The sequence below is a fragment of the Ixodes scapularis genome, unplaced genomic scaffold (genome assembly GCF_016920785.2).
Source record: "Ixodes scapularis isolate PalLabHiFi unplaced genomic scaffold, ASM1692078v2 PGA_scaffold10__122_contigs__length_95168666, whole genome shotgun sequence".
NCBI lineage: Eukaryota > Metazoa > Arthropoda > Arachnida > Ixodida > Ixodidae > Ixodes > Ixodes scapularis.
In genome coordinates this window covers 10,086,730-10,110,808 of record NW_024609836.1, presented here as the reverse complement: position 1 = coordinate 10,110,808, position 24,079 = coordinate 10,086,730, and the positions used below count along the sequence as shown (strand labels likewise).

The 24,079-nt window shown below is 44.3% G+C and overlaps 2 protein-coding genes across 2 annotated transcripts in view; one reads left to right on the top strand and one right to left on the bottom strand.

The window, feature by feature from the left end:
• The window catches only part of LOC8032453 (nucleoporin NDC1), a 73,207-nt gene extending 53,473 nt beyond the window's left edge, over nucleotides 1-19,734 (bottom strand). The window contains exons 1-7 of the mRNA XM_040205425.3: nucleotides 19,631-19,734; nucleotides 19,323-19,443; nucleotides 17,588-17,689; nucleotides 13,945-14,119; nucleotides 11,364-11,484; nucleotides 4,950-5,055; nucleotides 3,524-3,572 (exon numbers count right to left, since the gene is read on the bottom strand). Coding sequence (XP_040061359.1) covers nucleotides 3,524-3,572; nucleotides 4,950-5,055; nucleotides 11,364-11,484; nucleotides 13,945-14,119; nucleotides 17,588-17,689; nucleotides 19,323-19,443; nucleotides 19,631-19,666 — 710 coding nt within the window. The 5' untranslated portion in view covers nucleotides 19,667-19,734. The remainder of the gene's footprint in view (nucleotides 1-3,523; nucleotides 3,573-4,949; nucleotides 5,056-11,363; nucleotides 11,485-13,944; nucleotides 14,120-17,587; nucleotides 17,690-19,322; nucleotides 19,444-19,630) is intronic.
• A 595-nt stretch (nucleotides 19,735-20,329) lies between these two features.
• LOC8041835 (PMS1 protein homolog 1) overlaps nucleotides 20,330-24,079 on the top strand; it is a 52,300-nt gene continuing 48,550 nt past the window's right edge. The window contains exon 1 of the mRNA XM_029981859.3: nucleotides 20,330-20,542. Coding sequence (XP_029837719.3) covers nucleotides 20,399-20,542 — 144 coding nt within the window. The 5' untranslated portion in view covers nucleotides 20,330-20,398. The remainder of the gene's footprint in view (nucleotides 20,543-24,079) is intronic.

Below are 24,079 nucleotides of genomic sequence, written 5' to 3'. Positions count from 1 at the left end.
CTTCGCCGTCTCGGGGACTTAAACTACGAAGTCCTTCCCGACGGAACCCGCCCATCTGCAAGAAGTCAGCCGCGACCCGAGGTAGTGCACGTCGTCCGGCTGAAGCCGTATTACGAACGATAGGACTCTCCACTCTCGTCGACGAGTGAACTGTGGACTGTGAACTCCGGCTAGCAATTCTGCTGTCCTTTTGTTTTTTTCGTTTTCCGTTTTTGTGCTGCATCGGGACGATGCACTTTTAAAGGGGGGGATAATGCCGCGCCCAGGGCTGAGAAAGCAACGCTCAGTCACGGACCTCCAGAAAGTTCTCGTTTATTCATGTACCGCATGTAACTTCTCTCATTTATTCCTGCTTTTGTTTTCTAGAAAGTGCGTGTTCATTCTCGCCCGATCACGCGACGCTCGAGCCGCTTTCGCCGAATCTTCGAGATAGCGACGCACTCTAGATAAGAGGCCGCCCGCGACCTTGTCGAGTCAGTTTCGCCTCAGCGTTCGACCTTGCTGCTTCGCCGCCTTCGACGCCCGCGACGCTCTGTTGTTATTTTTCTATTTCCTTTTATTTTTGGCACAAGTTCGCCACATTAAACGTCTATTTCTTTCTGTGTATTTATTGTTTCTTTTGGTCACCACCCGTGACAATATGTTAAGCACAGATGTCCTGACAACCTGATTTAATCGTACGTGATTGCAGAAAATATATTTGCATACAGCGAGGATATTTATAAGTCCCCTTGATTAGGTATAGCTGGGCATCTCTATAGGTATAAATTTACGACAAATGCACCGTTTACTCAACATTTCAATGTAGGCATTGAATTTTCGGAAGCCACAGTCAATATAGTTAAATTAGAATTTGCTTAGAAGTGGACAAGTGGAAGCTTGGTAACAACTTTCATGAGTTCAATTAGGTGTTCGTTTGAGCATGTTGCAGTAAGTGAAAGGCTTAGAGAAACTATTCAATATTCAATTTGAAACCAAAACCACTATTCACTTCAAACTCAAAGTTCACTATTCGCAAATGACTAAAAAATAAGCGTATGGCTCGAACTAGAAACTTGCTCAGAGACATTGAAAACCCCTAAATCAGTCAATTTTTGGAAGACTTAAGACATGTGTGAAAGGTGGGAGTGCGCTGAAGTTCCCTACTTGTGCAGCTGCCACAAGGCTGCCAATGCAAAAACGAAGATAAGAATATTATCAATGTTTTAATGCGAAAGCATTAACTGGTCCCATAGAGCGAGCCGACATCATCAGTTTGAAGTGCGAAAACAGCACCTAGTTATCCTGATCCCAAAGGTCCCATTGGCTGGCGTGCGGCGACGAGGCTCCCATTGGCCACTGCGCGCATCAGTTTCAACAACCGCCGCCATGTGGCGCTGCGTGTCCATGCCGCCTGCGTGCCGATAAAACTAACCACCGCAAGCCCATGCCACTATGGGCCCCGTGCCAGTTAAAACGGACACGTTGGCGCGTGCTCCGAGGCTTCTGCTCGTCTCGCTGCCGAGTCTCGCGCCGACCAACATTCCGTCGCCTCCATCATCCACATCTTCGACGGTGCTTCTGCTCGTCTCGCCACCGACGAACATGGCGCCGCCTCTAGCATTCACATCGTCAAAGGGACTTCTGCGCTTTCGCATTCACAACTCATAAGAAGTGCTTAGGTGTCCTCGAGCACCATCACTCTTGCCACATGCTTCTGGTCATCCTAGAATTGACTAATTTAGGGGTTTTCGATGTCGCTCGGCAAGTTTCTAATAAAAACCATATGTTTACTTTCTCCAATTAAAAAGTTAATTACTAAATTTTAGTTCATTATCTAGCTAATTAGTATGCTTTCTTGCAACCTCCAACGTCTGCCGTGGTTGGCAGTTTGTTCCCGAAAGTCTTCACTGAAATGCCAGTTATGGCTGCACCCATCCACTCATCCAGTGATAAAACAAAAATATCTCGAAGTTTACCCTATCAACTGGATTAAAGGAAACACCGGCCGTATTCTATTTGCGCAAATAATTTTTCACTAATTCGCATGACTGCTTTCTCAAAGTGCTTATGCATATGGTGGGATGCCTCTATAAAACATTCTGCCCCAAAAAATTTTGTTTTTTATTTTAAAAATAAACACCGCATCGTCGACCGCTCGCTCTCAGCCCAAATGTAACGTTGTCGGTCTGAACCAGGTGCCAGTTTCAGAACGAAGCGCTTTCTTAGCAAAAAGTTATAAGCCGTTTTCTGAAATTTTTAACGGTAAAATGGTGGCCCACAAAGCCCACGAGTACATACGTTGAACATTGCAAACTAACACGAACGAACCCCATTTTCCCATTGAAAATTTCAGAAAATCACTTAAAACTTTCGAATAACCGAACCGTTTGGTCTGAAACAGAGCATTCGGCGATGCATGCATCATTTTTGCGGTGCGGTGAAAAAACACAGCGACTATTTTTGGTGGGGGACATGCGGCGCTATAGCTTGCCGACTGCTAAGCCGGCAGTGGTGCAGTAGCTACGTAATCGCCGGACCGACCAAGTGTCGGCCGACTGGTCAAATGCTTTCCGCAAGCGCCATCCGCACGGGCTCGTGCCGGGCAAGCGTTGTCCACTAAGGGGGTGCTGTCAAGCAGAGAAGCTGGTTTTCACCCGCATGGCAGTCGGTCATTCACAGTTTGTAATTGGTAAACGCAAGCAGACGAAAATGCAAAAGGCATTCTCGAAAGGAACCTTTGGGAAACTAAGAACTTGCAGACTTCTTTGCAGAGGGTGGCACCGCCGTGGCTGCAGTCTTCCTCATTTAGCCTTTGCCGGATGGAGTAAGATGAGCAAATGGCGAGACCCAGATTATTATTATTAAGGGTTTAATGGCAATTCTTTCCATTAAATTATTGAGGCCAGCTCGCACGCTTGCGACAGCTTACGATTGGGGGCATTACAACCTCTAGCAATCTCTTACGAGAACAGACCAGTGCCATTTATGGAGTAGCTGTGGAACCTCGTAATTTGCTTAGACCTGCCTTTTTTTTGCGAATCATTCTTTCACTGTCAGCCCGAAAAACTTTTGCGAATGTTTTAAATGACCGTTACTCCTAAAAAGTATGTATATTTTATCTTACAAATTCCGCAAAGCCTTGGCTCTAGTGAAATGCAGTTCCAGGGCCACCTCGTAGATGGCGTTAGTGTGACAGCGTGTTCCCTCGTCGCAAAAGATCAAAAAGGCTGCACGTCGCTCTTCGTTGTAAGCGGTCACAAGCTTCACACACGTTGAGCGGCCATTCTCACAATTGCAACCCTAGCGAAGTTCCGGGCGGGTCAGGTCCTGTGCTGCGCTCGCTGCCATGGTGCCGAAAGTGGCATCTTCGCGTCGTTCGCCCGCTGCACTCCCCTCTTTGTAAACCGCGACAACTTGCCGCGCGCATGGTCTAGAAAGGCAGACACTCGAGCCTCATTCGATGAAGCCGCAAACTTATTCCGGTAGAGGCAGCAGTACGGAGAAAGTTATGCACGCAGACTGGGGAAGCAAGCTTACTTACCACATATCCAGTCCCAGATTGTAGGAAATCCAGCCCTTTGGGATCGATCCTTCCGAGCAAAAAAAACGAGGAGGAAAGCTTTGCGTCAAATCGGCAAAACACATACTGTACTACTTCTAAGCAAGGCCCGTGGTTCATAACTCACGTCGCGCAAAAAAGATACAAAGTTACGGTTCTGTGTGACAAGCCACGATAGTGGACCGCAGCGTGGCTTGTGACTGCTTACGACTGCTTATGACTCCAAAGTTCCTGAGCTATGGCTAGGGTTCCACGTTTTCGGTTTTTATTGTTTCAAAATTCGGCATACTTTTTTCGGTGTTTATTTTAAAATTAAATTATTGTTTTTTTATATATATTTCCAAAAAAGTTTACCGTTTTTTTTTTTCGGTGAATATGAAAGAAACACCATCAGACACCAAATCAGATGATCCTTGTAGCTCTCATATTTGTGATCACTCAAAGAATAATGGCACATATACATATGAATTTGAGTCAGTGGTATATAGAGGAAAACCAATTGAACTTCACGAATCAGTATGTTATATCCAGATGTCCGTTGTAACCAAGTTTGTTGTAATGAGCTTACACTGTATACGGTGAGTAGAGATGCCGCGAAATTCATACTTGTACAATCTTACAGCGGAGCTGTTAAGGGCTAGTTTCCCTGGTTTCGTGTCCGTCACCAAATAACTGTCGACACAAAACTCTGGACAGCTACCGCCATCTATGACCAACGGCGGTAACCAGACAACCAACCAGCTTGCCGGTTGTCTTGTTGCAGCCGTCACTCATAGATGGCGGCAACCTTTCCAGCCTTTCCACTCTGGTTTTCACCAAAGTGGAAAGGCTGAATTTCTCTAGGCGTCATCCTAGAAGTCATCCTCTAGGCCGTCCTAGACGCTGTCCTTGAGGTCGTCCCAGACGTCATCCTTCAGTTTGTCCGAAAGGTTGTCTTTGAGGTCATTTTAGAAGTCATCTTTGAGGTCGTCCTAGACGTTGTCCTCGAGTTCGTCCTTGAGGTCACCCTAGACGTCGTCTACGACGACCTCAAGGAGTGGAGAGATCACTGATACGGTGTTTGAGACAGAGTTCGTCAAGGTTCGAGTAGACAAGCTGAGCGGAAAGCTGACATGACTGGGTGTCATGGCAATAAAATGCTTTTTTTGTTTTATTTGTTTTTTCTTCTGTTGCACCATCTGGCCAGCGGAAACACTGTCGGCATAGGCTAGTCTAGCGTGCGCGAGTAGAACCTTATCTGGTCGATCGCGTCGCAGCGTTCACCAGGCTACGTGTCCTCGCTAAAGAGTATCTTACACCAAGCTCTAAGCATATTCAGTGAGTGGATCCCTCTCATTAAAGAACTGAACTTTGCCCCATTGCACCCAGAGAAAACCGTTGCTCTCTCAAAGGCAGGGAGGGTTCTCACCGAGGAGGTAGTACAGTCCGTAGAAAACGTAGCAGCTCTTGAGGCAGTCCAGCACGGCCTTGCGGAACACCAGATTCACTTGCGAGCGGGCGTTTGCAAACTTGAGCTGGAGAGGAACGTGGCAGCAACGTGAGCAAAAGGGGAGACAACCGTCCTGGGACAGACGACCTTGAATCAGAACCGGTCGAAACGAAAATCCTGACCGCCGGTAAGTTTACAACATGGGTCAATGCGTCACTGACTCAGAGCTGTAGCACCTTTACAGCTTGGGGCGTGTCAAAGGTCGACTTCTAAGAATCCCTTCAACAGTGCTAAATGTCTTTCTTTCTCTTCCCAGGCAGCATAGTTCTTTCGGCCAAGATTTGGTTTTTGTCTGGGAATGTAGGGTCTTATAAAAGCCCGAAGAAGCTAAGGTAGAGCAAAACTTAACCTTCTTCGGCCAGAGTCTGCGTATCTCGGCCCTAGTTCGAACAAACAAGTGCCAAAGTTAGGCTTCCCTGCTGATAGTTTGGCTGTCATCTGACAAGTTTAGACCTCAATTGCCTTATCAGTGCCAAAGTTAGGCTTCACGTTTGGTTATTCAGTTTTCTTTTGGCAACTTTGGGCCTAAATTTTCCAGCAAGTGCCAGATTTTTACTTCACTGCTCGTTCTTCGGCTCATACGAGGCATATTAGGCTCAAGTCTGCTACTTTGGTAATTGCATGGTGAGCCGGAGAAAAGCCCTAAAACCACTTTAGAGCAAAACCGTAGAAGACCCGAGCTAGGCTCTAGGATTGCCAAGCTTGTGCCAATTTAGGGGTTTCTCTGGCGTACTACCTGGGTCTCTGTCAGGGAAAGAGGTAATTTCACAGTAAGCATGGAAACCACATTCAGATAGCTTCAAGGAAAAGTGCTTAGAAATTGCATACTTGCCCACAGCCAATGGGAAAGGAGGAAAGGGAACAGTAAGATCATCAGGTCAGTGGAGACTAGGCTTCTGTCACAAACACTGCCAGTTTTGCATTTAGCAAATAACATTTGCCCATGATTTCCATTTTGCTTTCCAAACAAGCACCTCATGCTCTTCGCTCTTAAGTTACAAAGGTTTGTCAGTCGTTTTAGTTGGTGTAAACTCGTGCCAGACCTCGCAACATATCACGTTAGAAACGAGAACTTGATGTATGTTGCTCCATGAGTAACCCCGAATCTGTGATGCAACTGCTCCAAACAAACTGTCGCTAGGGATGTTGCTATGGACAAATATATGGGACTGGATTTCAGCCTGAAACAACCTTCAATCAGAAATCAGACGTGGAATTTAAACATCTAAAAAGAATAGGTATAGGAAGCCTAGATTTCACACTTACCGCAACAGAAGTTTGCAGAGAATCGGCCGTTTCTAAAATATTTGCGACAACGATCTTCCGGTCACCGATACTTATCGAAATGAATGCTGCAGACGACAAACGCATGCAGAATGACTGACGTATGCCGTCTGTGACATTTGGAATCGTCAACATAATGATACGATTTTGATCTTGTGTTAATTGGGAGCATGGCAGTTCTAAGAAAACTCATCAGGTTTATAAAAACAAATTGTATTTGAGTGGGACATGGGACGCAAACTGACAAAAAACGGTCACACTTATGGCCCTCTTTTTTGTGGGAGCAATTATTTTTGGCTCCAACGTGGTCGGTTCGAGACTCCAAACCTAATTTTTCAGGCTCGCAATATGGGTGTGTGTTTCATATCTGGTTGTGAACATCACACAAAGAAATAATCCTGCCGAATCTTTCGTTTTCAATAAGACCCCAGACTTCTTGACTATATATTGAGAAGACACAATGCTAACAAAAAATATTTCCCTTCTTTATCGGACAAATTTTAAGCTTGTGTCAAGCCCCCGTGCGTTTGTCCATAGCAACGGCCCTAGCAACCATTTGTCTGGAGCAAAACACCATGTTGTGACGTCATCACTTACAGGCGCGATGTGTCTCTGGCAGGGATGGGCAGTATTTCAAATACAAGTATTTGAAATACGTATTTCAAGTACTTCGTGTATTTTGCATTTGTATTTAATTACAAATTGGGTAATGTATTTGACGTGTGTATTTAAATACTAAACATGGGTATTTCAAATACAACTGTAATTAAATACAATTTTGTGGTCGAAAATACATCCCTCAAATTTATTGTCACGACTCATTTTGCTCATCCGAAGAGGTGTCCAAAGCTGCTCTTTCTTCATCTCAACGCCAACGGCAACGACAACCAAGAAACTCTTCACCACTTCATACACCAGTCCTGCGGCAGTTCGCGTCTCGCTCATCGCGGGCGCCCCAGCACGCCGGGCGCCCGCGGCACTTGCTTCTACTACGTTAAATAAATATTATTACCAAAGTTACAATTCTCGCTAAAGTTGAAGCCTGGGCGAGTTGGTATGACATACTTTAAAAGGTTAAAATAGCGCAAAAAAACGACGGACAGGGTAAAGAAGGACGCAGACACAGCAATTGTGCATACGTGTTGCACCGTTGGGTCCAATAAAAATTTAGTTGCGAGTCAGCGCTCCGTCTGTGTCCTTCTTTACCCTGTCCGTCGTTTTTTGCGCTGTTTTAAACTTTTAATTACAATTCTTGTTTTTATGCATGTGGTTGTAAGATATAGTCTCCATCCTTTATTCGGCCACGGGGCTTTTTTCTTTTCTTTTTTCTTTTCCTCCGGCTTTATTTTAAAGGCACTGTCCAGAGCAGGAAGAAAACTACTTTCTGCACCGAATGCAGTGTATCACTCAAGCACAAGCGCTTAGTGACTTTGTGATTACGGTGCTAGTCCAGGGCAAGAATAGTGATGAAATCGACGTTCACAGGCAGACTGGCTAAATAAGTGCCTGTGACAACTTGGGATGCTTTCCAGCCTGATTCCCATCCATATTTTTGCCTAGAACATTCTAAATGCGCGGGTCGTCCAGATTTTTGTAACTGGTGCGAGTTGCAACAATGAAAAATTCTCCAGCTAGTGCTGCGCGTCTTGGTCGTCTCGGTTCTTTGTTGGTCTATACCAAAATGTAATTGACAAAAAAAGCTGCTTGAAGCTCTGTAGTTTTTTCACCTATTGCGCCCAAGCTAATTACATTTTTTTTGTAATTATATTTCTATCACGTTACTGGAGTCTCGCACACTAACCCCCGAGTGTGCGATGCAAAATTAAAATGAGATACCCAGAAACCCGTTGCAGGTGCCCTGAAGTCGCTGATGCAAATTCTGAGGAATGTATTTGAAAAAGTATTTGAAGGAGACCAAATACAGTTGGTTGTATTTGTATCTTGTACTTAAATGCTTTTCTGGAAATGTATTTAGATTTGTAATTAAATACATTTTTGACCAAGTATTTTGTATTTGTATTTCGATACACATTTGCATGTATTTTGCCCATCCCTGGTCTCTGGGATGGAACTCTTTGGATATATTTTAAATGCACCAAAAAAGACAAGATATATAGAAGTTTATAAGGAGTCACTGTCTTGGTTTATACCAAAACTTTGCACTGAATAACAACTAAATGCCGCACGTCAACACAGTGGTAGTTCCACCTCTTGCTCCGTAGATTGAGGAATAATTTGTAAATAAAACATGACTTAAATTTGTCAACAAATCTCAAAGATAACCCGTGTACTAGCAATACATACTACATACAAAAGCAACAATCCAAAATGCACAAAATATTACTTTTTTACTTTGCTCCTGAGTTAACACAACGAAGTTTTGTCGACTTAAACATACCTTTATACAGCAAGGTAAATCTAATGGTATAATGGCTTTATGATACCAAAGCGATGGACCAAAATATTACTCTGAATATTTTAATTTGGTCATTTTTATGATTTTGGTAAAGTTCCCTTCGATTAGGCAGGTTAGATATTCAAACTTAATTTAGGATGAACAGCAGCCATCAAAGGTGACACATTTACTTTTCCAATGCCAGTGAGTCAATTCTCCTAGGTCACTGAAAGAGCAAGGCACTTAAAAAGAAGCTGAGGCACTTTTAAAAAATCTGGGTTAGGAGTGGACTTCTGTAGCTTTTTGTCCCGTTAATTCAGTTATGGCACATAACTTGGACAGAAGTAAACGTAAAGCGCATTTATTTCAAAAAATATGTCCAGCGATTGCAGCAGGGGATGCGGCGAGCATCTCTGCCGCCTGATACTATTTATCTAAAGCGTCGTGACGTCATTGTCGGCATCCCCAACCCAGCTTAGTGGCGAGCAAGGGTCATCTGACCCCACCGATAACGTCACTTTTGCTAGTTTCTGTCTCGGCTCTCGCGCCCTCCTGTGCTTGGCACACCGCAACGGGCAGGCCTATGTAGAAATTTTATTTAACAATTACGACACTCATACTAGCGAGATCGAGAGCCAACTTAAAGGGGTACTGGAAAAAAATTCTAGCACCTATTTTATTGTCTAATGTCAACCACGTTTTTACTCGAAAAGACTTTTTTTTAAACGAATTAACCAAATGTTGTTACTTCAAACTACCCATAAAGGCAGCGCTGCTCCGCGGGAATACAGCAACAAGCTGCGTGCACTCGAGTTTTGTCGAACCTGGCCGAACCAGATTTCCCTTCTCTCCCACGTTTATGCAACTCCTGCGGGGAGGGGGCATCTTGAACGGCCAGGCTAGAATGCATCGACGCCACCAAGTGGCGAAAAGCACAACCACACCAGCTTTCCTGTAGCTTTGCCCGTAAAGGTAAATGCGACATCACGAATGCGCTGGAGGTGCTGGATATTCCGAGACACGTTGAGCTCTCCGACGGCTGCTCTTCCATGCTCGCTAAAATCGGCCGTTTGGAACGAAAAATATTGCCGCGCCCAGGGCTGAGAAAGCAACGCTCGGTCACGGACCTCCAGAAAGTTCTCGTTTATTCATGTACCGCATGTAACTTCTATCATTTATTCCTGCTTTTGTTTTCTAGAAAGTGCGTGTTCATTCTCGCCCGATCACGCGACGCTCGAGCCGCTTTCGCCGAATCTTCGAGATAGCGACGCACTCTAGATAAGAGGCCGCCCGCGACCTTGTCGAGTCAGTCTCGCCCCAGCGCTCGATTCTGCTGACACGCCGACTTCGACGCCCGCGACGCTCTGCTTTCTTCTGTTTCCTTCTTTATTTTTGGCACAAGTTCGCCACATTAAACGTTTATTTATTTCTGTTTATTTCTTGTTTATTGGTCACGACTCACCACCCGTGACAATATGGCCATACGTTCAAAATACAAAGGAGCAATCGTCATTAGACAATTTTTTTTATCATGTTTAACTCATTTCTGATTGTGAGAGGTGTATTTCAATTTTAATTTCAGTATCCCTTTAAGACAGATAACTTCAAAGGGGCCTACATGAAAACTTTCACAGGTTTCTACAAATTCGAGGACGTCTTCAGCCTCCCTTTAAAGAAAGTCCATAAGAACAGTTCTTGGCTACTCTTCTCAAAGAGAGTTCCCCAGGGCAATTCTTAGGGATGGTTCTCAATCACTATTCTGAGACTGATCTCAGAAACTGCTTCCAGAGATTGTTCCCAAAGACTGTTTTCAAAAACTATTCTCAAGAGCAATTATCAAGAACAGTTTTAGTTTTCAAGATTGTTCTCCAGGGGCTCTAAACTCGTTAGACACAAAGTTGGGACCAAAGTTCATGGACCGCACCGAGTGGACTATCACGACAATTTCGCTCTTATGTCGCCGGTGTCCAATCGGCGCGCTCCATGAACGTTCGGCTGCAACTTTGTATTTTACGAGTTATGGCCCCACGGCATTTCCCAAACACCATTCTCGGGCACTGTTTTTAAAAACTGAATTCAGGGATTGTTCTCAGGCTGTTTTCAAGAACTATTATAAAAGGCAGTTATCTAGAACAGTTCTCAAGACTGTTCTCTGGGGCAATGTATGAACACTGTTCTCAAGAACAGTTTTGAAGCACTACTCTCAAGCACAGCTCTGTAAAACTGCTGCCAAAGACCGTTCTCATGGGCTGTTATCAAGAACTTTTCTCGGGGGAGGTTATCATGACCAGTTCTCAAGCACTGTTCTCAGGGACCGTTCTCAAAGAGTACTTTCAAAGACTGTTTTTAAAGACCGTTTTGAAGAATGTTTCTCCAGGGCAGTTATCAGGACCAGTTCTCAAGCACTTTTCTCAAAGATGAACACCATTTTCAAAGATGGTTCTCAAACACTGTTCTCAGGGATCGTTCTCAAGAACCGCTTTCAAATACAGTCATCATAGGCCGTTTTCAAGGGCTTTTCTCGAGGGAAGTTATGAAGACCAGGACGCAAGCACTGTTCTCAAAGACTGTACTCCAGTGCCCTTCATGAACACCCTTCTCGTAGACAGTAGCCAAGGACAGACCTCAAGGAAATCTCCGAGAGACAGCCTCACCTGGATGACGGGGAACAAGAGGCAGTGTTGTCTGCCGGAGAGGCGGCGGAGGTGGAGCAAGACCCCCGTGAACACGCCGTGCAGGACCAGGAATGTGTGCCCTTCGTTCAGACACCGATGCCTGCAGAAAAAAGGACCAATATACCGGGAATTCCCCTCCCGATTACCCCTAGCTTTTTCCTCGCGTTTATTTCCCATCATTGTTAATGCTTGCTGCCGCACATGCGACTCTTCACTATTGACAGCATTACAACATTTTGTGATCTCTTACGACAAACCCAGACAAAATGGTACCAGGCAAATTTTGAGGCAGAGTTAGTCAATCGTTTGTACTTGATGCAAATTGGACGTAGAGAAAAGAAAATATTTTGCTGAATACATAAGTTATGAAATGCACACCATCTTAAAATTTATATATTCAATTTTAAACACAATACATGCCAGTAGCTGAGTTAAGGAGAAGGAAAATGAATGATAAAGAAATAATCCGCACATTCATACATCAAACAATGTATCTATAATATTTGACATTCTCAGCACGAGAAAAAAAAGGTTATTTTATAACATGCCATCACACATATGTAGTATATGCATGATAATGTACCTGATTCATTGTGTGCACGTGTTTTCTTGCAACTCCATTGAGCTAATTCGAAATTTAAAAAAACGCTGCCGCAAGATACGACTACAGTAATCCCTCGTTATAACGAAGTCAATGGGACGGCAAAAGAATTTGATATAACCAATAGAGCCATAAAAACAGTGCCAGCTGCCTTGAAGGTGGACGGGAACATTACGGTACACACTGCCGAGTTAGGGCGAGCAACGGCACGGCACTTTTGTGACGCCGTCGGGCGAAAATCAAGGAACCACGTTTGAGGACGCAGTCGACGCACCAGTTGGGGACGTGCTTCAGGCACCATACCACTGCAGATTTGCGCGGAATCCACCATTTTAGAAATACCATCTGGCAGAAACTTGGGATTCGAGGATTCCGGGGACAAAATAATGCGCCGATTAGAAAGAAACATCTTGGACCTTGAGTGTAAAAAGGTGAGCCACAATAGGCACAAGAGAAACTTTGGGGGAGCAAAATCTACAGCAATGTAAGTTAAGGCATTTGAGGCACTTTAGATGGCCCGCAAAAATCTGTTTTTCAATTTATTGTGTTGCAATTTACTAGAAAGGTGCACGCAGGTGGTGAAAGTTTACCGTGAAAAATATCAAAGAATGAACTTACCTCGTTCAGAAGAAAGAAAAACAGAAACCTGTTCTGGGCAATCTACGCCGCCACTTCGCAGACGATGCACGCGCAGTGGGAAGTGCAGCCGACAGATGGCGTACGCCGCGTCGAGGGAGCACCGACCGATTCGGGTTCTTTTGCGGGATCGTCTGCTATCATAACCCGAATCGGCAGGTGCTCCCTCGATGCGGCGTACGCCAGCTGTCGGCTGCACTTCCCACTATGCACATCGTCTGCGAAGTGCAGGCGTAGATTGCCCAGAACAGGTTTCTGTTTATTTTTTACTGAGGTAAATTTACTTTTACCGTATTTATTCGAATCTAGGCCGAAAGGTTTTTTAAATACCGATACATCAAACACTAGGGATGGCTTAGATTCGAGGATTTTGAAATACGCGCCAATTTCCAAGTAAAATTAAAGAAAGTGGCGCGCAGCTAGTGCCACCTAGAAAGAAAGTATTGTAGCCATTACTAGCCGAGCCAGTAGCCACTTAAGTACACGGGCGGTGCCACCATTTTGACCTGCGTTGGTAGTGGCCTGCGTGCGGCGTGGCGTTTTCTTTTTATCAACAGCACAATTGCACCAAACAGGCGGTGCCACTATAGCTACGCTTTTAAAAGAAAAGTTGCTTTAGCTGCAGAGTTGTCATCGAACGCTCAAGCCGGGTGGGACTTCAGCGTGGATGAAAAAAATGTCCATCGTTGGAGGAGGCAACGGGAGAGGATATTTGCGGGCGCCGCAACAAGGATGGCGGGCTGGGTAGCTGCAGCGTGAGACGACATCCCTGGAACTTCGATCGTTCGCTCCATCAAAAAGTGCAGCATATCAAATGCGCTTGATGGTACTGAGGATAGCGCACTGTTTGATGATGACAGTGATAAACAAGTCAGCGACTAGGCTAGCAGCGATGATGACTCAGAATGAGCACGGCATCTTCATGTTCAATAAATATCTTCATTTTGTGAACGCAGTCCTCGCCTTTTCGTTCGGCCTACATTCGAGGCAAGTTTCTTTTTTTTCCTGGCTTCGGACTTTCTGGGTCGGCTTAGAATCGGGGCCAGCCTAGATTAAATAAATACGGTATTTATTTTACTGTAAACTTCCACCACCTGCTTGCACCTCTGTAGTAAATCGCAGCACTATACGTTGAGAAACCAATTTTCGCAGGCCATCTAAAGTGCCTTAAAAGCGTTAGTTCACATGTTGTCACTTCAGATTAACACAGCCAGCAGGACCGGACCTCCTTGGTCGAAGGAGTGCATGCCAGTTTTGAGCAGATGCTTTCGTATTTTTGTACCAGAACCTCCAGAACTGGGGACTTCTTGAAACGGTCCGTACCTCTCGGCGCCGCCGCAGCCAACGACCAGTTCAGAGTAGCGTCCCTGAGACAGCCCCAGAAGGGCCCGGACCGCGACTCCGCCGAGGAAAGCGTGAAGCACCGCGTGGGCCAGGCTCCTGGGGTTGGCGTACTGCCAGAGCTGCCTCAGCCGGCTGGCGTGGACCGTCAGGGCAACTGGACAGACATCCCGCACGCAAGAGCGGGCGTCGAGAAACCGCTCACGCCGAGAGAAGAGAGTGCCGTGGCTCAGACGCAACGAGCGAGCTCGTGCGATTTTCAAATTACATCTCGCAAGTTCCAAACCTTTCTATTTCGGTGAAGGGTCGGCTTGAACTTACAGAAACGAACGAAGTAAGGAGGGAAGAGGACAAAACAGCTGACTAACAACTTTGCTTCAGTACACTTCTTCACATGTGTAATAGACCCTTTCCGGAATTCAGTGCCATCTGGTGACTCAAAAGGCAGTTTATTTTTTACTATACTAATGGCGGCAATGAGCCTGTGGTCTGCAGTATTTAATGGGGCACCGTCACTTAAAGGTCAACGGTAAACGAGAATGTTCACTTCACTACAATTATTTTTCAATCTCTTTTAGTGTCGATGGCGAAACAAATGCAGCCAGTCGGAACGAAGCGCCAACCGACATAGACGCATTGATAGAGTCCTATATATCAAGAGGCTTTGAAGCCGATTGACTGCGACTAACAGATTGACTGGGACTGAGTTATAAATGAACGCTTACGCAGTTCTTGCTTCCGATTCCTGCTTCACGTCGCGCTAACACCTCGAATGTATAGGCCTCGAATCATCTGCTCAGGAGCATCTTCAACTTCTTCCTTCATCAGTAAACAGAAGGCCGCCATTAGTATAGCACATATGCCGTTTTCAGATGATGATGATAGTGATCAAAGTGGCCAGACTGAATTCCGGAAAGGGTCTATCCCCTTCTTCATTAGAGGCTGTTCATATATACACAAAAGAACAACTACTATTAGTTCCAAAAAACATTTACGCGAGGAAATTAAAAAATTTAATGTTACCGAAATTTATCCTACAAGTTATCCGGACGTGACACACCGCAAACACTGTTGTCTTTTTTTTAGCGAGTATGGTAATGAACAAGGTGTTAATGCATTCATCCGCATGTTATTTGAGTTATCTGGTCTGGCACAATGAAAAACACTGTATTTGCTGCATCCCACGCAGCAGATACTGATTACGAGTACAAAGAAGAAGTGTGCTAAAGCAAATCCGTTGGTCGGCCATTTTGTCCCGTTGCATCCTTTCTTCATTCGTTTCTGTAAGATCAAGCCAACCATTCACCACTACGTGCCGACTAGCTTAGCTAAAATCCTGTAACAAAGTTTTTTTTTGTCACGGCCTGGTTGCTGCGCCAACCATAGTTAGGCGATACTTCGCACAATTCGCCTACTCAAACTTGCACAGGGAGAGAGACATTGCTCATATGCAACACCTGCTAGACAGCAAAGCCACAATGCTGGATTCTACGCAACAAACGAGCAAAGTCAGAAAAATCTACTATTTCTTAAAGGTGAAAAAACAATTTTTTGTTTAACTATTATTCATCACCAGCATAAAAAATATTATAAAATACCCAGTTTTCAAAGCAAAAAAACTAAAGGATTCGGTCTAAAAATACATAGTACTCCTCGCTTATATGCAGTTTGTCTAAAAAGACGAACTAAGTTTGAAAAAATACATTATTTTCTAAAAGCAAATAGAAAATTTTGAATTTTAGACTATGGCAACATAGAACACATTGCAAAAGCACTCAGTTTAAAAATAAAAAGAGGTGTTCACTTTATAGTTCAGAATTCAAGCGAAAAACAAGCAAAACATTGGAATTATAAAAAAATTAATTTTTATAAATTGTAAAAAAAATTTTGTTGTGGTTCATTGTTTTTTTTGTGTCCCCTTCCCGAGGCAGAGACGTGCAATACCGCATACATTAGCAGTTGACGCCATTGAACTACAACGCAGACGACGCCAGCTATAGTAACTGACAGAACGAGAGCAGTAGGGCACGTGTCCTTTGAACGCCCTGCCTCCAGCGTGCGCTCCATGCCTTCTGCCATGCTTCGGCTGTGCGGTCGTGCTCAAGGTTCACACGACGCCGAAGCATGTTGAAGGTAGGAAGCTCGCGCTGGAGGTGGGACAATAGAAGCTCCTCCCTGCCCTTCTCCCCTTGTCAGTGACTATGCAGAGTGCAAGTTCATCTGCTTCTTTTGTGGGGGTTGGGGCGACGTCAGAACGCCGAGCTCCAATTGGCTCTGATTTAAGGATAGGGGGTAGACATCGAAGCAAGCTGCCTCGAGGTCTACCTTGAGGTTCCCTTCTGCGTCTGTTCCTTCGACTAAAAGTATTTCCCCTTTCTGCACCGCAGTCTCGAGTGTTAAACGACGTGAGAAAAGTTGCATTGAAAGCACGGCCACCTCTGATGTGCCTTTTACCTGAAATACATTTTACCCCTATCGACCTTTAACTTTATCGAAAGTATAAAATCCAACAGTTCCTATTTACTTTTCTTCGAGTGTCCTTAGCAGAAAATCAATGTTTTGACTCAAGGTTCGTGATCCCCATAGCAAAGTTTACATTCCTTTCTATTATTCTGGCAACGACTGACTGGAATGAGTTGGCAAGTGAAATAGCTCTACCCAGAGATCCCAATACCTTTATGTCGCTGCTACGTAACTCACAATGACTCGCAACTCATAAGCATGCTTATCGCTCGCCTGGCACCATCACTCGCGATCTTTCTTTCATGCTTTTTTCCAATGTGTGTGTGAATGTTGGTGCTGCGATTATTTATTGTAAATTTATCTTTCGATAATAGGTTTAGAGTGATCCTTTTTCTTATATTTGTATCGATATATTTTGTGTAATTATTCAAATGATTTTTGCAATATCCCCCTCTGTCTAATGCCCCACCGGGAAAGGGCCGACAACTGTACGACCTGTCGGTTGTTTGAATAAAACTAATATCGAGTTGATTTGATCAAGTTAATTAATTATTTGAAAACACTAAACCATTAAAAACATGAATCTGCTTCATCTGTGGGGGATCCTTACCAAGAAAACTTAATAGGTTCACTTGATATGGTTCAAAATAATCTCGTTCATTACAGTTCATTTTATCCTATCTAACTATAACAGAACTCTTAGCGTAAGCTCAATAAAATCTAGCCTCAACCTACAGACTCTAGCATCTCGCCGTAAATTATTTCAACTATGTCTATTTCACAAGCTCTTTCATCACCCATATCTGTGCCACAATTTTATTTTACCTCCTCCACATATCTTATTCAGGTTGGATCATGCTCTGAAGGTTGGAATTCCACTCTGCAAAACTAAAGCTTTTTTTCTGTCCTTTTTGCCATGCACATCAGATGAGTGGAATCGCCTTCCCGCACCGATGGCAGCCATTGAAAATCACAATCTTTTCAAGAACGCCTAGCTATTATTGTATGACTAGGAGCCTCTCATATAACTGCACAATGTTGTACTATCTTATGTAATCCACTCCCTTCTATAATGCCTCAGGCCTTGAGGATAAATAAATAAATAAGAAAAGAAAATAAATAATGAAACACCACAAGCCACCAGGGCAGGGACTATACTCACCTTCAACATTGGCAATGTGGTACAGTGAAAGTACCAGTGTGGCCATGATGGACAGAAGGTGGTACCAAAGGGTGGAGGCTGTCATGTAGGATGTTAGCCATTCTGAAAAAGCAATGAAATGTAGATGTGAGTATGAAACCAGCATCATCTGTTTCTTTTCGAAAAATTCATTTCTTGACCCCCTCGGTGCTGTGACAAAAGTCCGGCACATCAGTGTTTTGATCAGCAGTCTAGATAAGTGGTAAGCACAGTCAAGTAGCTTTGGGAAAACCATCCACTACCCGTGAACTTCTACATAGGCAAGATACAAGCTCGTGGTGGCTAAAGAAATCCGTGTAGACCATAAAATCAAAACCTATATAAGGGGTGTAGCACGATTGCCCCGTGTGCAGAATCCCCGTCACAAAAGCCCCGCTTCATTAGCCCCACGTTTCGAAAACCCCGTGTTCAATTGCCCTGTCCCGCATTCCCCGCGTGCCAAAAGCCCCGCGTTTCAAAAGCCCAGTGCTCACTACCCTGTACCACCTATGTACCACCCTCTTCGCGATTCAACCAGCATTGTTCCATGTCTTAACTTAATCTGTTGAGTGCCTACTAAGGGTCTTGTAATTGAAAGAAAAAACAAAATAAGGTTAACTTCAATTGCCGAAAAACTTAGGTTGACGTACAAGTGGCCAATTGCGTAAATCTGCATCCCCTGCGATGCACTCCGCTGTCATAGAAGGTTACTCGGACGCAGAGTTATGAACTTTATTTACCTAGCTGAGTAGAAGTATCTTTTTAGAACGACGTAAGAATGAAACTGGTGTTTGGTGCTGTGATAAATATGGCGCTATAAGCTGCAGTTTAACAGTTTTGACAGAAACCAATTCGTTGGAACTGTGAATCCCTAGTGCTTGAAAGTCGACGAAAGCTTCAATTCAATGCCATTTGAAAATATCTGTAACATCAAACGTTTTGCCAGTGAATGATATTGTCTGCATGCTTTCACTTCTAACGTCGTAAGACGCATGTGTTTAGTGCACGCCAGAAGAACGGAAGCTTTATCCAGTAACGCATTACTTGAGTCCCCGGTACCTCATGATTACGTCACACAAGCTAGCGTGCACACTATCTCTTAGTTAAAAGCAGAATGCTCCGCCGCCATGTTGAGGACCCGACCACCTGACACGGGGGATTCGTGTCATGGGCTTCTGAAACTGAGACTTTTGAAAGCGGGGGAAAAAAAAAACAGGGTGTTTGCCGCGGGTATTTAACACGGGGCTCTTGACATCAGGTGCTTTCATGCACCACCCCTATATAAGGCAGTGAATTCTACAGGGTGCAGCAGGCAGTACTGGAAGCCTGCGTGAAAAGGCTGTCAGCCTTTTTGTTTTTCCTTTGCAGAAATTTGCTGAGACATTTCCACTGTGAAGATTGTTGACAGGCCCCTGCTACGACTGGTACCACTACTTCTACTACGAAATTGAGTATACTAGCAGAGTGTTCAATTCGTCGGCGGAGGGGATGCTCCTGTGGCCGTTTTACGAGCTCGCTTCAAGAAGCGACAGTGTAGGGTGAACCCAGCAGTAATGAACTTGGGTCGCTTCAAGTTGACCAAACGCGGCAAAAAGGTAATTGACGAAAAATAATTCAAGCAGGTTTAGATGAAAGAGCAGCCGGCGAAATGGTTTCACCGATGGCACGGTGTTTCGAAACGGCCGACTGAACCTTCGGATCGAGACAGCACGCTCACGATATGGGCCTTGGAGGGGGTGCCACACGCTGAACTGGAGCACGATGAGCGCCACGGGAGTTAGCAGCGCCTGAAGAAGCAGCAGATTCTTGGCGAAATGAAGGCACCTCCAAAAATAAACCTGAAAAAGACGGTGATCTGACATGCGGTCGGTGGTCTTCATCGCAACGACCCGCAAAGCGAGTCCCAACCACTGGTCCCAACCCAACACAAGAACGGGAGATAGGACTGCTTTCGCGAACGTCCTAAGATCTCTTAATTTCGTGGATGCGCTTAGAGACTTCAATATGAGATAAATGGCACCGTACCTCGTTTCTAAACCATTCTTTCGCACTGGCACTCATCTTTACGCGGGCAACGGCAGAGCAGCGGTGGCGCGTCGGCGTTCATCACGTTTAGTGCAAAACCCACTAATTTCATATGGATAAATGCATGCGGCTGAACACCTTAAATCAGTCGGCATTTCGCGCCACCTAGTTAGTATTGAGAGCGTCCGATCAGAGAATGTGTTTAAACACGTTTTTACTCAAGCTATATGTAGTTTACATTAAGATTACATTATTTGCTTCCATCCTAAGCTTCTAGAGAATTAAAGGAAGCAATACCATGGGCAAACCTCGTTGGTCATGGGATAGCAAGTGGGATAGCACGAGAAAGATGTTAAAGCGTATCCTGGCGACCTGGCCGCCTGGCGTCGTGCCCTACCACCAGAGCCTACCGCTCCAGCCCACTGTGCTCCAGCCCTCCTTTGCAGCCCTCCAGCCATCCAGCCGAATCTAGCGTTGTTTTGGAACCTTTGAGGCGCGAAAAGTTCATAAGTGCATTTTTCATGACGGCTAGGCGCATTAAGACCTTAGAACTAGGTATGCATTTATTATAAAGTGTCTAGAAGTGCAATCCCCAATTCATCCCCCCCCTTTTATGAGCTGTTTTGTCTGCTACTTGAAACTCGCTCGATAATAGCAGACGGTCACCAACGCTCCACATCTGTTTCCTTTTGTAAGATCTTTCATACTTTCAAGCGCCTGATCAGTTGTGGTTTTTTTCTGTCTTGGACTCTTAGCATTTGGTCGACAATGACGCGAAATCTGAAAAAACTGGATCCTGGGACCGCTCGCCTGCTTCACAGCACGCAGTCCGTCTCATCGGTACACGGAGTCGTCAAAGAAATCGTCGAAAACTCGCTCGACGCCGGAGCTAGCAACGTCGTCGTGAAGCTGGTAAGGTCACGTCGCTTCTAAAACCCAAGCGGGTGCGTATGAAATCTGAGCTGCGCATCTCCCCGCTTATGTCACGTCTTGCTGCTTGTCGCGGAAAATCGCTCAAAACCGCGGGCGCTTTTGGTGCGTAGGTACTCTGTGACGCCATGGTGCGTCATCTACGTCAGGTCGACACCGCGACCTCACAGTGTCGTGTGGCATCATGTTGTTTTGTGATGTCACAATGTCATGTGACGCCACAAGTGTCGCGACGACAGTCACGCTTGTCACGTGAACACCATGGCACTTTACTAAAGTAGGTCAGTTACGGAACTTCCCATAGATGGAATATGTGTGTTTTGAAGCACAGCGTCTAGATGGTGTTTCTCTGTGCTCTATGGAACAGACAGTTTTTAAGCGAAAATCTAGATGGCACCTCGAGCAACGGGAGGCGGACCGATGGGGCTGAGTGGCGGTACCACCCTCCGCGGAAGTTCCACAATTGTGCTAACCTAATAGTGTCGACCGTGACGTGAAAAGCATAATGTCATCATCCATGCCACAACCCAGACACGTGAAAGTGCCATGAGCTTACATGTTTAAAAGGCTCGGGGCTCTTCGGCATGCTAAATTCGTCACTATGTTGCTCGTCTTGATTCTCTATCCAACTCGTATAGTTCAATTCTGTGGGTTGAAATAGGAAACAAAAGCAAACGAGAATAAGTGTGGGTTAATGTGTGACATTCTACGAGGAATTGTGACTTGCGCCCTGGGGTTCAGGGACACCATTTTAGCCATCACGCTCTTCACCAGTGTGTAGCTAACCTTATGAGGTATGCTGCACTGCAAAGTTACACTTAAAGGGATGCTGAACCGAAATCTGGATTTCACAAAACACACGCAAAAGCGTGCAACGGGATGGTACAAACACCGAAACATCACTCATACAGCGGTATCTCTAATGGATGATCATATTTTCTAAAAAAAAGGAGGCGCATTTGACAGAAATGTTTATATCATGTTTCTCCAAGAAGGAGAGGGAACGGCCTCGCGTCTTCTCTGCCTCGCCGCCTTGAGGGGGCAAAGCAAAGAGAGGAGGAAACGAGATATCTCCACGTCACTCGCCTCGTCGGCCTGGTTCAATCTCAACCACTTTTTCCAAAAATACGGCCGTCCATTCGAGATATCACCTTACGAGTTGTGTTGTAGGGATTATAGCGTCCCGCCTACATCTCCTGCATTGTTTTCTTGAAATCCAAATTTCGGTTCACCATCCCTTTAACATACACGTATACTATAGGTTACGGGGGCAATATGGTTGACAGAAAAGGACACGACGTACATGTGAAAGCGCAGACTCCATTTATTTTGTTTCTTCTTCTGCCTCTTCTTCCCACTCTCAGTATAACTTTGCTGTGCAGCACAAACTTTATCCAACTAGCCCACCAGATGATTTTAATGATTTATTATGGTGTCAAAAGACTACCCAATCAATATTTTGCTACAGTGCCACATATATTTCTAATGAAGTCAAAAAACGCAACTCCTGGAAAACAAAGCTGGGCTGGGGAGGAAGAAGAAATATAGAGGAGAAAGTTACCGGAAATCACGTGGCTGTGCACCTTTTTTTTTTTTCAGTCAACGTATTTGCAGTTTCTTAGAAGCCACTAAAAGAGGGTATCTTATTAACGTCTATTTTTAATAATGAGGGTGTGCCTTCCATGACCCACGACTTTGATTATCTTTGGTGGTTGTGTCTAAACCATAGAAGACGGCACGTGACCACAGAGAAGAGAGTGAGTGCTACTCAAACCACTATGGTTCTCTATCGGCGGTTTTCAGGCGGAAAGAAAACAAATTTCGAGTCGCAAATTCTGTTCCGGGTAGATGGGCATTACTAAAAACCTCGGCGAGCAAAAATACCCTGTCAGTGTCCCTTTAAAGCCTAGAAAAAACACTTTGTATATAGTGCTTCCACCCTCTTCTTGACACCTTATTGTCCGTTCTGAATGTGGAATGATGCGACATAGCGAATCGCACTGCTCTCAGGTTATATGCAGCGTCCGAGTCGTCCCGAGAGTTGGGCAGTTAGGAACGACCCCACAATACCCTTTGCCACACATTGAATGACTCTTCTCGGAATACATGTGTAATAGAAAAACTGGATGGTTTATTTGAAAACAGTTATTAAAACATACATTGGTACAAACTTTGAAACTTGGGTGCGAGACGGATGCCCATCCGACCGCCTCAATGTTCTCGATAAACACAATATGGCGGATACTCAGAAAAAAAGGTGTGATGTCCATCATGCTAATGCTGACGCTAACACATGTGTAACAGAACAGAGGCATTCAGCAAGATGCTCTGATTGTTTTACAACAAATTGCAGAAAAAAGAATATTTGAGGGCAGTTTATTCTTGTTCCCTTTATAGTGCAGATTAGGCGTCTCAAACAGGGAGGTCAGTGGCTCAGTCTGCTAATGCACCCCAGCGGAGTATGTGGCGTGAAATCTTGCGCTCATGCAGCCAGGGGTCCTGGGTCTGATCCCCACCTTTGCCCGTTTCGATTCGATTTAGCATTGAACTGGCAAACAATCGTGTATCTCAACCGTGCAAAAAAAAACAGATTTTTTATATTATGTTATTATGTTGATTTTATTTAAATCAGACTTTTGTTTTAAATCACATTATCGTGGAATACCGTGCATCCGCCCACACCACACTAAGCGCCCATTCCCAAATTTGTAGGATTTGCGAAAATTCACACAGTACATGTATATGTAAAATTGATGACCGGAGAAGGGCCCATCGCCCATTTTTTTTTGTGATTATCTCCAAAGTTTGACTGGGCGCTTGCCTGGTATTTTATGGTAGTTTAGTTTAAATCATTGTGTTACAAAGCGGTGAGTCTTTGTTGCCACATGTATTTTTAAACATTGCAGATTGATTGATCAATAAATCCATCCAATCACTGATAACGGTGCAGAAGAAATATTTATTGTAAATTTAAAAAACTTCAATTATGTAATATTTATTGATCTAACCCCAGCCATACTAGAACAAAAGCAAGCTTGATTTTTTACTTAGCTTTTTTTCACACTTTGATTAGCTTGCAATAAGATTACTTTTCTAGATTTTCTTTCTTTCACATTCTGATTTGTTCTGAGGTGGAAGGTGGAAAAAAAGCTTAATAATCTGATTTTCTCTAAAAAGCAATGCATTTCGCTGGTGTTCAGCATAATATAAATATTTTTTGCTCTAATATTTTTTAAAAATTTTAGTACAAAACAAAAGCACATTGAAAGCATCAAAAACAAATGATAAATAAATACTTTTTTTTCTGAATTATTTTTTGCGGGAAAGGATTGCTTTAAATCATTATAGTCTGATTTAAAACAATCCTGGTCTGATTAAAGTCACGATTTAAATCATGATCTAAATCATAATTTAATTCATCTTGATTTTTAATCTCCACCCCGCTACTCTCTGATGCACAATAAGGATCCCAGACTAGTGACCGTACTGCACTGGCTAAATTCCTGATCCACAGTGGAG